The sequence below is a fragment of the Poromitra crassiceps genome (genome assembly GCF_964638095.1).
Source record: "Poromitra crassiceps genome assembly, chromosome: 18".
Taxonomy (NCBI): domain Eukaryota; kingdom Metazoa; phylum Chordata; class Actinopteri; order Beryciformes; family Melamphaidae; genus Poromitra; species Poromitra crassiceps.
This window is the reverse complement of record NC_139636.1, coordinates 10283502-10300476: the sequence shown is the minus strand read 5'-3', so window position 1 is coordinate 10300476 and position 16975 is coordinate 10283502. Positions and strand designations below refer to the sequence as shown.

General features: G+C 47.9%; 1 protein-coding gene across 1 annotated transcript in view; it reads left to right on the top strand.

The window, feature by feature from the left end:
* The window catches only part of cecr2 (CECR2 histone acetyl-lysine reader), a 58069-nt gene that overhangs the window by 22877 nt on the left and 18217 nt on the right, over nucleotides 1–16975 (top strand). The window contains 4 exon segments of the mRNA XM_083654685.1: nucleotides 9905–9999; nucleotides 13886–14069; nucleotides 15841–15968; nucleotides 16762–16845. Coding sequence (XP_083510811.1) covers nucleotides 9905–9999; nucleotides 13886–14069; nucleotides 15841–15968; nucleotides 16762–16845 — 491 coding nt within the window.

Sequence of the window (16975 nt, the reverse complement as noted above, 5' to 3'; positions counted from 1 at the left end):
TGTGGCGTGGCTACAAAAATGCAGTGAGAGCGGTTCAAAGATGGCCGTTGTCACAGTCTTGTGAAGTTGGCCTAGGATCAACAAATTCTGACAGTGTCAGAAATGTGGGTGACAACATGTGGGTGACAGCTATGATGATGTCTGATAACAACCAATAGAAATGCAGCATGATCATATCTGTAGCATAGACAGCGGTGCCCCGAATCTTTCCTATAAAGGGCCAAAAATGAATCAGGATGGAGGGTCGTGGGCGAAATTACATTACATTCAAATGTATTATATTGGATAGACAATTTACATTCTAAATCAAAAAATAAAATGTCAAAATAATAAAAAGGTTATTAGGACTTTTATTAAAAGCTTTTGTTAGAGTTAGATTTAGAGTTGATTGGGGGGGGGGGCTTAAACATTTTCAATGGGAAAGACCCCTTTCTGACAGAAAGTGCATGCAACTCAAGGTGCGTAACCCTAACCCATTCTCATTCAGATATCTTGAGGTGAGAGGTCAAGGGACCCCTTTGAAAAATGGCCATGCCCATTTTTCCCTCGCCAAAATCTCCATCCCTTAGGTCTTCTAGCCGCAGATTTTATTTTTTTATTTTTTTATTTTTTTTTGCCTCTGTTCCCTAGCCACGACCGGGTCCACATTCTCTTCCTCCTCTTAATACCTGCATGTCGTACTGAACAAAGCTGCACTACAGGTACGTGCGGTCTATTCCGGACAGGCACGTTTTGAAGGGGCACTGCACTAGTAAGTACTGCGTAATAAGGGACTGGCAGGAGTGAGTGAGAAAGAGCAGGGGACATGTGGCAAGCCAAGGTCACAACTTGGGTGTTGCATCTCATCATGGTTTTTTACTGCCATTGATTAAAGGGGCTGGACAGGGGGACCCATGGCCTCAAACAACTCAATTATTCAGGTTTCAAATGTGTGCAGTCTAGATGCACTTTCTGTGATCTTTCCACCTTTGCCACAAAATAATTCAGGTTGAAATGCTGCCACTCACATTCTCCCCTCCTGACGGAGAGTTTGCGCCGTCCTCGGCTACGGCCTAGCAACAACTGGCTGGCAGCAGTGGAAAGAATGTGTAGGGGGAGAGGAGAGATAAGGACGAGAGGGGGGGGGGGGGAGTGGTGGTGGGGAGCGGAGCGGGTGTGTTGTCAAGGGAATAATATAGAATGCCTCAGAGGCCTTTGACTCTCAGCTTGTGGTACCACATCATAGCCACTGGGCAGGATAGACTCTCAGCTTGTAGTGCTACATCATAGCCACTGGGCAGGTTAGACTCTCAGCTTGTGGTGCTACATCGTAGCCACTGGGCAGGATAGACTCTCAGCTTGTGGTGCTACATCATAGCCACTGGGCAGGATAGACTCTCAGCTTGTGGTGCTACATCATAGCCACTGGGCAGGATAGACTCTCAGCTTGTGGTGCTACATCATAGCCACTGGGCAGGATAGACTCTCAGCTTGTGGTGCTACATCATAGCCACTGGGCAGATAGACTCACCTTGTGGTGCTACATCATAGCCACTGGGCAGATAGACTCTCAGCTTGTGGTGCTACATCATAGCCACTGGGCAGGATAGACTCTCAGCTTGTGGTGCTACATCATAGCCACTGGGCAGGATAGACTCTCAGCTTGTGGTGCTACATCATAGCCACTGGGCAGGATAGACTCTCAGCTTGTGGTGCTACATCATAGCCACTGGGCAGATAGACTCTCAGCTTGTGGTGCTACATCATAGCCACTGGGCAGGATAGACTCTCAGCTTGTGGTGCTACATCATAGCCACTGGGCAGGATAGACTCTCAGCTTGTGGTGCCACATCATAGCCACTGGGCAGGTTAGACTCTCAGCTTGTGGTGCTACATCATAGCCACTGGGCAGGATAGACTCTCAGCTTGTGGTACCACATCATAGCCACTGGGCAGGATAGACTCTCAGCTTGTGGTACCACATCATAGCCACTGGGCAGGATAGACTCTCAGCTTGTGGTGCTACATCATAGCCACTGAGCAGGATAGACTCTCAGCTTGTGGTGCTACATCATAGCCACTGAGCAGGATAGACTCTCAGCTTGTGGTACCACATCATAGCCACTGGGCAGGATAGACTCTCAGCTTGTGGTACCACATCATAGCCACTGGGCAGGATAGACTCTCAGCTTGTGGTGCTACATCATAGCCACTGAGCAGGATAGACTCTCAGCTTGTGGTGCTACATCATAGCCACTGAGCAGGATAGACTCTCAGCTTGTGGTGCTACATCATAGCCACTGGGCAGGATAGACTCAGCTTGTGGTGCTACATCATAGCCACTGGGCAGGATAGACTCAGCTTGTGGTACCTCATTATAGCCACTGGGCAGATAGACTCAGCTTGTGGTTTGGAGAAGAAGAATGAGAAAAGCGAGATAAACGACTGGGGAGTGAATGTGAGGGAAGTGGCAGAATGCCTTTAGGGTGAATTTCTGCTTGCAAAGCAGGCAAGCCTACCTACCGCGGGGCGGTGGTGGTGATGACACACCTTTTGACTAATCCTTGACTCACCCTCCTCCAATCTTTGTCCCTCTCTGAGTGTGAGTGTGAAACAGCCTCTGAGTGTGAGTGTGAAACAGCCTGCTTTGTTCACTGTAGTAGTGATAAATCTAACGGCCTCGCTCTATGATTTGTGCTCTTTACAGCTTATCGCTTATCCTGCTCTTATCTCGGGCCCCGTGAGTCTCATTGATCATTAATGTGTAGCAGCCCACGTAGCGACTAGCGAGCTATACGTTCTGTCTGCTGTCGAGTCACGTGTGTGTGTGTGTTGGAGCGTGGATGTGGGCAACGCATGCATGTGGGTGTGTTTCTGTCTGTTGTGGAGTGTTTGCCAAAGGTTGTGGGTTGTGTCCTTTGCTGTGTATTACTATTCGTGTGCGCGTGTTTGCGTGTGAGCGTTAAGGCTTCAGACTAACCTTTTTCCACCACCGTCACAGAACTCTCGCAAAGTCAGTGTCAGTCAACCGTTCGAAATGTCACCCTTTTTACTTTGTTATTGTCATCTATAGTGGTTATTTGCATAAAACACACAATTCAAATGATTAAGAAATAAATGATTGTATGTTTATTTCAATATTTGCTTTAATTAAAACAAATTCTAGGTATTAGTAGTTTTTAGTCGAATTTTATATTTCTGTGAAACCATCAACAAATTTCTCCTTCAAAAACTGTATTTATTCAAGTTTCTCACCAAAAACGACATTTGACAAGATTACATTTGAAACACATCATAATAACGTTATAATTTACCTTCGCCCGCTGCTCATTATTACCGAACACATCGTGATGTAACTCAATGCAAGCTAATAATGAGAAGGAGCAGTATGACAGCCGCTCGGTGAGACCACCCCACCGGGTCTCCCTCCGGAAATTGTGACTGCTCCAAGTCGGAGCCGGTTCTGATCCTCCTCGGCCCGGTTCTGTTCTGTCCTGACTCGTAGTTGGACTTGGGGAAGATTCAGTGGGCCTTTTTGTTGGTGGTCGGTTTCTGTGTCATCTGTGACAGCGCCTCTGATTACTCTCTTTAAAAAAGCGCAACAGGTATTTTGGCCGGGCATGACCAGGACAATGATGATCGCTCCTGCGGGAACATTTCAGAATGTTGATCCAATTTGTAATTTTCTAAGTGATAGGCAAATAATAATAAGGCCACTGTCAACTAAGCAGGCACTCAGAAGACGCCAGTGACAGTCGGCTTAGTATTTGCATTTGTGTACTTTATTAGTTTATTATATCCCCGTTTGGAAATGTATCCTCTGCATTTGACCCATCCTATACTAGAACTTAGGAGCCGCACTGCAGCACTCGAGGACCAACTCCAGTTCTTTTGCCAATTGCCAGTGCCTTGCTTAGGGGCATTGACAGGAGTATTAACCCTAACATGTCTTTGGTGGGAGGAAGGAAACCGGAGCACCCAGACGAAAACCGACTCACCATCCTAAACACAGTTGACATTTTCCAAGTAGAAAAAATAAAATAATGAATCCTCTTCATCCTGACTGCATCCTGGGCTGGGGAGGATTTTGGTTCGTCCCAAATACATAGTTTACTGTCCCCTGGGACACTGGGACGGTGTTGGTCTCGAGCCCTGGTAAGCGTAAAGCTGCCTTCACATGAGAAGCCATCTTCTCTTCTCTCAGCGTGAGGTAGAGGGGAGAAAGGTCAGCGGTAACAAGTAGGTCAAAGTTTATATAATTTGAACTTTGAGCGCAGCACACCGTGGCAAATTTGAGTGGTGCGCGACGCCAAGGGTAGTGCTGTCACATAGTTGGTATCTTAAAAATGACATACACTGGAGGGAGGCTTTAAGGCGGAGAAGTTGCTGTAGTAGGAGATTTCCAGCTGCCTGGGTCCAGACCTTCGAATCCACCCACTCCACGGAGTCGAGTTTGGCTGCTCTTGGTCTGACGTCGTCATATGCAAATGCCTTTTCTCCGGTTTTTCCGAACCCTCCGAGCCAATGAGCGGCGAGTTGGACTAACGATTGGGCAATAAGCGTCAATAAACAGTCCAGCGGGCGGGACCAGCCGTTGTACGGTTGTCAAGACTGCGCCGAGGAGTAAACAACAATGGATGCGACCGTTGCCTGCTGTCAGTGCTGTTTTAAATTGACTACAAGTGAAGTACCAATGACTTTGAAATCCGAACAGCACACTGCTTGGAGGCATTTTTTTTCCTTTATACGTTCGCCCGGCGGGAGTAACCAACGTAAGATTCAGGCCCATATACGTTGGACTTGGTCTATAGTGATTGGTTGGAATTAGGGATGTCACGATACTACAATTTCTACTTCGATACCCAAGAAAATATCGATACTCGGTACCATTTTCGATACCATGCGGGGGGATGTGACAACACATCAAGAGGCATAAAAAATAAACAAAGAAAGGTGGATGGAGAGATGCACGCTTCTCCATAATCTAGGCCTGATAAAACTCACAAAAAACTTTGACCTGACACAGCAGATTACCCCTGCTCTAGTCATCAGCCTATCATAACACGGCAGATTACCGCTGCTCTAGTCATCAGCCTATCACAACACAGCAGATTACCCCTGCTCTAGTCATCAGCCTATCATAACACAGCAGATTACCCCTGCTCTAGTCATCAGCCTATCACAACACAGCAGATTACCCCTGCTCTAGTCATCAGCCTATCACAACGCAGCAGATTACCCCTGCTCTAGTCATCAGCCTATCACAACACAGCAGATTACCCCTGCTCTAGTCATCAACCTATCACAACACAGCAGATTACCACTGCTCTTGTCATCAGCCTATCACAACACAGCAGATTACCCCTGCTCTAGTCATCAGCCTATCACAACACAGCAGATTACCCCTGCTCTAGTCATCAGCCTATCATAACACTGAGCTTGTTGAAGCAACAGATACCCACCAATGACAGGGAGGGAGAAATCAGTAGTACGTTTGGTTTTTCATTAAGACAAAGTACTGCTGATATTGATACTGTTGCAAATGAGTATTGTGTCCGTTTCAAATTTTTTAGTATCGATACTTATCGATACTATCGATACCTGTTGCAAATGAGTATTGTATCCGTTTCAAATTTTTAGTATTGATTTTTATCTATACTTTTGACAACCCTAGTTGGAATTCCCCTGGTCGGATCGCCCCGTCGTAAAAATAATTCGTACAGAGTGCGATCTCAGACTAGAAGATGGAAATGAGTGTACGAGTTGACAATTGAGTGTGAATATGAGGCCAGTGGAGCGCCCCCCTCAGCCTCACAGCCCCCTGATCGAGCAGAGTGTTGGCTAGCGGCGAGCCACAGAGGGCTTGTCGGCTGGATGGATGGCTGAAGAAAGGGCACGCTCACACCACATTCATCCCCTTCCCTCTCTGCCATCCCAGCTGCCGAGTGGCACTTCAAAGGTGGAGCAGGGTGGTGCTAATCCAGAGGCTGCTCTGCTGCAGCTCAGCTTGGCTCTCTCTCTCTCTCCACACTGGCCTCTCTCTCTGCTTCCCCCACGGCCCCCCGGCCCCGGGCCCCAGCTTTTTCAAAGTGCGATCAAAGTGCAGTTGGCCTCTGATGGATGGGCCTCTCCCCCGGCACCAAAGGCCGCCTGTCTGACAGGGGGACCAGGAAGTGGAAGAAGGTAGCGTGACACAGGATCTCTCGGGATCCCCTCGTGCACACACGCGTTTACACACACTGTCCTTTCTGTCCTCTGCCGATGGTGCTGCTCATGGCTGAGGCAGAGCTCTCCAGCTGGATGACCTGTCCTACGCACAGGGAACAAGCCCTGACAGACACAGGTGCTCTGCTAGCTTGAGCAACCTTTGAAACCGTCACTCGGTCTCTTTGTTGTTGAAGTTTCTCTCTGACTCCTAACACGCCCATCCACTAACCCCAGTGCTTATTCCAGCCCTGCTGTTGAAGTGAGCTTGCCCCTCCAAGTCTCCTCTGATTGAATCATTCTTAAGATCCACTACAATCAGACTGTGCCACTGTGAGCAGCTTGATCATGTGACTCATGTGCCACTGTGAGCAGCTTGATCATGTGACTCATGTGCCACTGTGAGCAGCTTGATCATGTGACTCATGTGCCACTGTGAGCAGCTTGATCATGTGACTCATGTGCCACTGTGAGCTAGCCTGGTAAAATCTGTGTGACGGTCGGCCCCAACTCTTCACCCAGTCCTTAGCAGGGGCGGGAGCATGGGCGGGCGTAGTTGCCTTGACAGACAACTCCTTCGGCCAATCAGCATCGGATCCAGTCAAACCCAAATCCACTCGGGTGAATGGCAAAAACATGTTTTCTGCCGAGAAACTCCGCGGTTGCGGCGATACTCCTGTACTTGTTTAATTGTTGTTATTGAGTCTATTTCTGCAATAACTGCACTTTATGGCTGTTTAAACTAGACAAACGCTGACATGACTCCTCGAGACGATCAGGCAAGGAGGCGGCCATTATTGTTGTGTTAGTCCAGTGCTAGTGGCCTTCCTGATTGGCCAACTTGCGCTGTCAATCACAGCACAGTCGCTGATTGGCTCTTCCGCTCTTCCCCTTCTGCTAAACCCCCCCCACTGGCTTTGGGGCCAGACCGTCACGCAGAACCAAATGAAATGTGAGTTCACGTGACGGGCTAGTTTTACCAGGCTAACTGTGAGCAGATTGGTCATGTGACTCATGTGCCACTGTGAGCAGCTTGATCATGTGACTCATGAGCCACTGTGAGCAGATTGATCAATAGCCTTTTAAATTGCTCGTTAAAATGTGCTCCTGAAGCTTAACGAAGCGTGCTCTCTGAGTAATAGGACGTAACTGATCCTTATCTCCTATCTACAAAACTAGCTCCACTGGTAAGTTTCTCCTGATCCGTATCTCCTATCTACAAAACTAGCTCCTCTGGTATGTTTTCTCCTGCTGCTTGACGACGCACGAGCGAGCTATCTTGAGTTCCGCCCTGCCACTCTACACTTCTTTTCCAACCCCAAGCAGAAACATTCATCTTATCCTGTTTTTCGACATCTTTCTCTCCCTCCCCTCCCTCCCTCCCTCGCTCCCTCCCCTCCTGTTTTTCATCGTGCTGACTTGTCGGCTCCTGGCTTCCGTCCTTCTCCATGGCCGGGAGGTGTGTACGCTGACCTTTGGTGACCCCTGGGCCCTGAAGTCACCCAGGTTCCTCTAGAGAGAGAGAGAGAGAGAGAGAGACACACACACACAGACTGAGGGGAGACGACGAGCGAGTGCACAATAAAACCGGGCCTCCTCGTCCTTGAGTTAATTTTGGACGTCACACGTCTCTTTTCCTTTCTGGATTTGCCAGTGGGGAGGAGGGGGTTTCATAATACAAGTGCATCTGCGTGTGAAAGAGCGAGGCAGAGAGAGGTCAGTGGTGTTGTTAGAGAGAGAGAGAGAGAGAGAGGAGCAGGAGGGGTAGGGAGTGGTCAGCTGCAGGCGGCCATGTTGGCTGCTCTTCAGTCTGAAGGGCTGCTTTCCATTCTGGGAGAGGGGCTTGAAGTGAAATGGACACTTGGCTGATCGAGCACTTTGCATTAGCATTTGTGCCCCCTCAGCCTCCTGCTCCCTCTCTCCTCTACCCCTCAGCCTCCTGCTCCCTCTCTCCTCTACCCCACAGCCTGCTCCCTCTCTCCTCTACCCCACAGCCTGCTCCCTCTCTCCTCCCCTCCTCCTCTACCCCACAGCCTGCTCCCTCTCTCCTCCCCTCCTCCTCTACCCCACAGCCTCCTGCTCCCTCTCTCCTCCCCTCCTCTTCTACCCCACAGCCTGCTCCCTCTCTCCTCCCCTCCTCTTCTACCCCACAGCCTCCTGCTCCCTCTCTCCTCCCCTCCTCTTCTACCCCACAGCCTCCTGCTCTCTCTCTCCTCCCCTCCTCTTCTACCCCACAGCCTCCTGCTCCCTCTCTCCTCCCCTCCTCTTCTACCCCACAGCCTCCTGCTCCCTCTCTCCTCCCCTCCTCTTCTACCCCACAGCCTGCTCCCTCTCTCCTACCCTCCTCTTCTACCCCACAGCCTGCTCCCTCTCTCCTCCCCTCCTCTTCTACCCCACAGCCTGCTGCTCCCTCTCTCCTCCCCTCCTCTTCTACCCCACAGCCTGCTGCTCCCTCTCTCCTCCCCTCCTCTTCTACCCCACAGCCTGCTCTCTCTCTCCTCCCCTCCTCTTCTACCCCACAGCCTGCTCTCTCTCTCCTCCCCTCCTCTTCTACCCCACAGCCTGCTGCTCCCTCTCTCCTCCCCTCCTCTTCTACCCCACAGCCTGCTCTCTCTCTCCTCCCCTCCTCTTCTCCCCCACAGCCTGCTCTCTCTCTCCTCCCCTCCTCTTCTACCCCACAGCCTGCTGCTCCCTCTCTCCTCCCCTCCTCTTCTACCCCACAGCCTGCTCTCTCTCTCCTCCCCTCCTCTTCTACCCCACAGCCTGCTCTCTCTCCTCCCCTCCTCTTCTACCCCACAGCCTGCTGCTCCCTCTCTCCTCCTCTTCTCCCCCACAGCCTGCTGCTCCCTCTCTCCTCCCCTCCTCTTCTACCCCACAGCCTCCTGCTCTCTCTCTCCTCCCCTCCTCTTCTACCCCACAGCCTGCTCCCTCTCTCCTCCCCTCCTCTTCTACCCCACAGCCTGCTGCTCTCTCTCTCCTCCCCCACAGCCTGCTGCTCCCTCTCTCCTCCCCTCCTCTTCTACCCCACAGCCTCCTGCTCCCTCTCTCCTCCCCTCCTCTTCTCCCCCACAGCCTCCTGCTTCCTCTCTCCTCCCCTCCTCTTCTCCCCCACAGCATTTGGGTATCTGCGGGGGAGCGGCGCGTGGGGTGCTGTGTCTTGCTTGGTCAGTGGAGGAGAGGAGGGGGCGCACGTCTGTGGTCTCTCCTCGGTGCTTTGCTCTGCCCGGTTACTGCCGCTTCATAAAAGCTCAATGCAGACGCACAATGCCAGGCAGGAGAGGAGAGAGGGTCACAGCTGAACTTGAACCTCGGCCGCAGCCAAACAACCACGGGCGAGCCAAGGAGCCCGACTCAGACAACGTGTAAATTCCATTCCTGCTGGCTATCTTTGCCAGTCTACTACGTCACGCTCACACCAACCTCCAGCTTTACAAGCCCACTTAAAGCCATTTGTGTTCATCTGAGTTCACTGGGCTCATTTTTCAAGCTGGAGTGAAGCTCCTGCTCTCATACTGTATCTAGTCTTGTGGGCGACTGAAGTTTAGTTTCCAGTCCCACCTTTTTTTTTATAACGACTACAGCCCTGATGCCCCCCCCCCCCCCCCCGGCGATAATATCGTATATTGTGATATTTGTCCGGGACTATATCACGATATTTAAATTTGGATATCGCCTGAGTATTATCTAACCTGTGTGTGTGTGTGTGTGTGTGTTTGTGTAGGAGCTGGAGAAAGCCCTGTCTGAGCAGGACCTGGACTTCCTGGGTGACCTCGTGGCCTGTCTGCTGCAGGGATGCTACCAGCGCAATGACATCACGTAAGTAGTCCAACCTACAAAGCCCCTAACCATCTGAGTCTCAGCATTCTGCAGGTTACATCTACTCATTCTACTGTGTCTGTAACCTTACATAGTCCCCTTGCCCCTTTACATATGCACACCTGTATCAAATAACCACTCAAAAACATATTGCAGTGTCATAGCTTGGTTAGTTGTCATGTAACAAATAATAATACTTTACCTCCTGGATTATTTTGGCTCTTACAACAGCCAAACAGGTCCTACTGAGACACTGGAGGAAGACACACCTGGCACAGCTCGCTGCTGATGAGAGAGTGGCATCATGCATGCTGTACTGAATAAGCTTGATCAATACATACTTATGAGAGAGTGGCATCATGCATGCTGTACTGAATAAGCTTGATCAATACATATTTACCTGGGGCTCTTTAACCAGCTGGCTGTCTGTAACTTATGGTCTATGCAGTGGTTATCAGTAGACTATTGTGCTTATCCTGGAGAAGGTGTCACTGTGGTGGTCTGTGTTTTGTTTGTTTGAGTGTGTGTTTTTGTGTTTTATTGTTTCCCCCCTCTTATTTTATGAGTGAAGGTCATCACTTCATTTTGATGCTTCTCCGATTAAGTGATCGATCCCTGCTGTCCTATTTATGTGTTTTTAAGTTTTCAATCAAATGTTCATTACAACAACAAAATTTGGCCAGGAATTTTTTGGGCTCCCACACCTCGCGAAGGAGAATGAACAGCGGATAGTACAGTAGACAGTACGTGCAAGTTGGTCCTAGGGCTGCAATTATTTTCATAATCGATTAATCTGTCGATTATTTTCTCGATTAATCTCGCCATGCACTTCTTCAAGGCCAGGAGCCTCATCAGGGCCAGTCCCCTCTACAGCCTGCTGCAGAAGATGCCCAAAGGTAGCAGTTGTTTGGTCTATAAAATGTCAGAAAATTGTAGTAAATGACGATCAGTGTTTCCCAAAGCCCAAGATGACGTCCTCAAATGTCTTGTTTTGTCCATAACTGAAAGATAATATCAGCTTCCTGTCATACAACAGGAGTAAAGAAACCAGAAAATATTCACATTTAAGAAGCTGGAATCAGATAATTTAGACCCTTTTCTCTTAAAATCGTACTCAAAACGATGAATCGATTATCAAAATAGTTGTCGATTAATTTTCTGTCGATCGACTAATCGTTGCTGCTCTAGATGGTCCACGTTCTGCTGTTGTTACAACACGGCTTACAGTAAGTCCAGTGGTAATATTGCACTGAGCAGCGTGGGTCAGCTAGGTTACACGGGCCTAGATCTAGTTCTTAACCTTTCCAAAAATAGCACAATGAATGGAGGAGGTTGAGGTGAGGAGGAGGTGTTGGCTCACTGAACTGTCACTGCCACGTGGTGAAGGCACACCGAAGCCACAGATTGCACGATTGCCCTTTTTTCCATTCAGATCTTTCCCAAGTCGGGACCCGTCTTTTTCATTGCCTTCACCTGAGTCATAGCAGCCAGGAGGAGCCACCCTAACCCTAACCCTGCTGCACACGCTCTGTTGGGGGAAGTCTTGAGTCATGTGCGGTTATGACTCATTGAAGAAGAGTCACATAGGTTGCATGGTGAAGTCACGCACATTACCACCAGGAAATGTCAAGCCACTGAAACCTGTCTCCCCTGCGTGGTGAGCTGATTGGAGAAAGTGAGTGGGGAGCAGAGGTTGTTATTCACAGGGTAGACACACACACATGCTTCCTCTGATACATGTGCACTTGCCAGCCGCTTCTTTTCACCCGACAGCGGCGAGCTTCACTGGCAGGACGTAGCACGTGGGAGGGTCACGCTATTCCCACCAGTTCCCTTTCGTTGCTGCACGATTTGGGGGAAAAGGATTTGCGATTATTGTGGACAATATTGCGATTGTGATTGCGATATAATAAACAAATGGTATCTAGGGATGTGCCGGTATGAGGGGCGTCTCTCAAACTACACCATCTTGGGTCTTTGCATTTGTGGGAATTGGGCCAAGAAAGTCCTCGAACAGTCGTTGAATTTGATATGTGGGAACCCTGTATTATTCAGAGGCAAAGAGGTGTTTCATCATGTCTCACGGGGGCCACCCCGTCTCTGCTCGTCTTACCCCTGTCCTGTCCGTCCTGAGCAGGCAGCATAGTGGCAGGCAGCACTGAGCTGCTTCAGAGAGACAGGAACCATCCAGTTTCTCCAGCCAGCCAGCCAGCCAGCCAGGCAGGCAGGCAGCCGGTAACAGGAGGACAACCTGCTTTATTGGACTGGACAGGCGCTGGCATCCCGCGGGCAGCCGCTCAGCCCTGTCCTTTCACAGAGCTGCCCTTTTCATGCGCACGCGTTAAACGCTCCGCCGGAGCGGGGGGAGGGAGGGAGGGAGGGAGGGAGGATGGTGGTGGAGAGGAGGAGGAGGAGACAGAACAGGAGGAGAGAGATGGGCCAGTGAGGAGGCGGAGCCTGCGGGCAGCTGTGTGAAAAGTGCACACTGCTCTTTCAAGATAAGCCACCCCCCCCCCCTCTGCCTCTTTTCTCTGTGCTGCTGCGTAGATGCTAACCCCTGCCTGCCCCGAGCCCCTTGTGTCTGTTCATCTGAGCAGGAACTGAAAGGTGCACATTAATCGCCCAGATCTGACCCAGAACAGAACCAACGTTTATTTGCCAGCTCCCCACTCGTAGCACTGATCCAAACCCAGCAGAAGCATAATGATCCCAAACCCAGCAGAAACATACTAATGATCCAAACCCAGCAGAAACATACTAATGATCCAAACCCAGCAGAATGGTGTGTGTTGGCTTTACAAAGTTTTCTTTCTCAGAACGGCATTTGCAAGTGAATGTGTTGCTTTTGTCCTTATTGATGCATCTCAGTGGGCTGAAAATAAAATGTATTGTATTGTCTGGTTTTCTGTGTTGTCAATTGGCGTCTAATCAGGGGTTTTAACTATCTTAATTTGCATTCAATAGAGATTCAACAGAACCTTTGACATTTTAACTTGGTGGAATTAGGAAGTAAATGGAAAGCAATGGAAAAATATAGTGCTACAGTAATGAATGTAAGATATAGGATTCAAATGCGTTGCAGCTTTAAATAATCACCACACCTCCTTTGGCTTGTCTGTGTCACAAGTATGACCAAATAACCAGTGAACATTTGTGTAGCTTTGACATGTCATCTGGTTTTGAAGATGTCATTATCTGACAGTTTAACACTGAAGATCACATGTGGTTTTGATGATGTCATTATCTGACAGTTTAACACTGAACATTTGTATAGCTTTGACATGTCATCTGGTTTTGATGATGTCATTATCTGACAGTTTAACACTGAACATCTCATGTGGTTTTGATGATGTCATTATCTGACAGTTTAACACTGAACATTTGTATAGCTTTGACATGTCATCTGGTTTTGATGATGCCATTATCTGACAGTTTAACACTGAACATTTATATAGCTTTGACATGTCATCTGGTTTTGAAGATGTCATTATATCTGACAGTTTAACACTGCTCATGCGGTTTTGATGATGTCATTATCTGACAGTTTAACACTGAACATCTCATGAGGTTTTGATGATGTCATTATCTGACAGTTTAACACTGAACATTTGTATAGCTTTGACATGTCATCTGGTTTTGATGATGTCATTATCTTGACAGTTTAACACTGAACATTTGTATAGCTTTGACATGTCATCTGGTTTTGATGACATGTCATCTGGTTTTGATGATGTCATTATCTGACAGTTTAACACTGAACATCTCATGAGGTTTTGATGATGTCATTATCTGACACTTGAACACTGAACATTGACAGGCTCTTGAATGACACATGGAAGTAATCCATCTCCTGGCTCTGCTCTCTCTCCCCTCTCTCTCCCTGTAGCCCCCAGGCGTTTAGCAGTTACCTGGACGACATCATCAGCTACCGCTGGGAGCTGGAGGAGGGGAAGCCCAACCCTCTGAGACAGGGCCCCTTCCAGCAGCTCCCTCCTCGCACTCAGGTGGAGCTGCTGCACCGGCTCTGTGACTACCGTCTGGATGCTGCCGATGTCTTTGATCTGCTCAAGGTACACTTGACTAAACACACCCAGTTTGGACTTCTTTTTCTTCTTCTTTTTGAATAGTCAGCTGATTTTTCAACCAGCTTTGTGTCATTTTAAAATCAGTAGTATATCCGAAAACTGTAAACGGTTTTGCATTCTATTAGTTTGACGGTTATTGAGAGTTGATTTGAGTGAAGTTGTGGACCAGTGGTGTCATTTGCGTCAACTCTCAATAACTGACAAAATAAATGAATGACTGCAAAACTGTTTACAGTTTTTGGAAATATGTACTACAGACTTTATAGGGATACAAAGCTGGTTGAAAATCAGCAGACTATTCCTTTAACTGAATTAGAATCAAAGCCGTACAGCTCTGGGTTGCGGTTACTGGAAGTGTTGTAGTACTCGGGTCCAGGACTTGGACTCCGAGTCCTCGACTCATTTTCAGGACTCGTGACCTGACTTGCACTCGAGCACTGATGACTCAGACTTGGAGTTGGACTCGAGTATTCATGCATTCGGACTCAGAATTTGGAGACTCTGACTCTGATTTGTTAATTTATAGACTTGTCTTTGTAGTAGCCCCTAATAATTTGGCATAAGATGTTCAGTTCAGTAACTCCGGACTCGGACTCGGACTCGAACCCTGAGCACTCGAGACTCGACTCTGACTGGAGGTATAGTGACTGGACTACAACACTGGTCATTACTGGTACTGATGTTCAAAGATTCAGTATTAGACTAAGACCAGTGCAGATATGGATGTGATTAAGAGAGATGTGACTGCTTTACAGTAGCATGAGTTGGTCCTGAGCAAACTTCTTTCATTCACAATGACTTTTCGAGTCGTTATAATAGATAAGGTGCATACACTGTAGATGAGAGGTTTCTCATACATTTTAAAGAGCACTGTCATAATTTCCATTAATATAATCAGAGTAACCATCTTGGAGTGTTTTACTCTAGTCTGAGGAGGAGGAGGTGTGGAGGAGTTCTCAATTGCTTAGTGTTCAATCAAATGCTAGCAATCTAACCAGCCAGCAGCTGTTAGATATGACAAAAATAACTTCTTGGACTAAGTAAATTTGCTAATGAGCAAAAGGTGTGACTGACAATAATTTGACAGTTTTGCCTTCCCTTCCCCATACTAGCCATGTATCTTATTTAACTCCGACTGTAAATTCATGTAAATCCACTGCCCATTTAACGTCTTATTTAACTCAGTCTGTAAATCTCATGTAAATCCAACGTAAATTCATATTTATCATCCACAGAACACTTGAAGTCTTTAGTTATCTTCCTACTTCTTATCTCTGTATATTGATGTGACCGCTACGCTGCATACAGACACTAAGACAAATTCCTCGTATGTAACTTGCATACTGTGGCAATAAAAGTGATTCTGATTCTGATTCTGATTCATAAATGCCCCCGTGAACATGAGAGTACTCCGATTAGAGTACGGTAGTGTTGTTGTTGTAGTAGTAGTTTTTCTAATGGGGCTGCAAGTTGAATTTATGAATGCACTCAACGAGACAGTATAAATGCCTGATGCCAGTGCATGATACACTGGGGGGCTGGTAGGTTCAAAGGATGGAATGACATCACCCGATGAGGCGGACATGATTTAGGAACATAGTACAATAAGTGACCACAGCTATGTATGTATGTCTGTTTGCTTCTTCCAGGAGCTATTTCACCTCCCGCTATCTAAGCTGCTAATTCATGTTAATTCATATGTGTGGTGATTGATGTCATCTGGATTTATTACCCCCCTCCACCTCCACCCCCCCAGGGCCTGGATTCAGACAGCCTGCGGGTGGAACCTCTGGGGCAGGATGGGAATGGAGCCCTCTACTGGTATTTCTATGGCACTCGCATGTACAAAGAAGAGCCTGTGAAGAGGAAAGCAGAGAGGCTCAGGTCAGTAACTCTGCGCACCATGGATCATGTTTCTCAGTCCACTGGATCATCATGCATGGATGTTTCTTACTACTAGTCATGTTTTCTAAGGTAAATCAGCATGCGTGCCAAGTGTGTCATTGTGGTATAATAGGGAGCCAAAGTGAGCATCGCTTCCTGCCTTTCTCTGTGTACCAGCGTCTGGAAAAATATGAATGCTGGTGAACGGAGAGACTCTTTTTGATCCTGTTTGAATTGTGCCACGGGGTACACATGTACATTTTGTCGATTTGAAAGATAACTAGGCATGTCAAGAAAGACGCAGTTTGTCCTGAAACGGAAACGGAAGGTTTAGTTTTGTCAATCGACTGTAGGCTATCTCTCGTGTCGCACAATATAGTACGTTACACCATCAACATGCCAGTCCATACATGGACTGGCGGGAGACACGTCACTTATGCGACTGGTTGTGCGTAGTCTTTCTGATTTATAGTCAACTTATAGTGCCACACTTTTACCACAAACTGCAACTTTCTTGACTTGCAAAGTTATCTTTTATATTGACAAACATGATATGTGTACCCCGTGGTACAATTCAAACGCGATCAAAAAAGTATCGTCTCTCTCCGTTCACCACCATTCACATTTTTTCAGACGCTGGTACACGGAGAAAGGCAGGAAGTGACGTTCACTTTGGCTCTCTATAGATTTAACACTGTTTACAGGTTAAACAGTGTTAAAGGTTAAACACAGAGCTCCTCCCATTGGCCTGTCATTTGAAAGTGTTTCTTTTCTATCATTGTCTTTCCTACAGTGAAGCCCTTGAGGACAAACCGCCAGAGAAGAAGAAAAGGGGAAGACCACCAAAGAAGAAAAAAGACGATGACATTGAGCTGAGGTGAAAAACCAGCTGCTCTTTGAGTTTTTCAGAACCGGCTGCAGGTTATTAACACAGCCTCATCCAGAGGGATGAAGGTGTGTTCAGAGCCTGCAGGTTATCAACACAACCTCATCCAGAGGGATGCAGG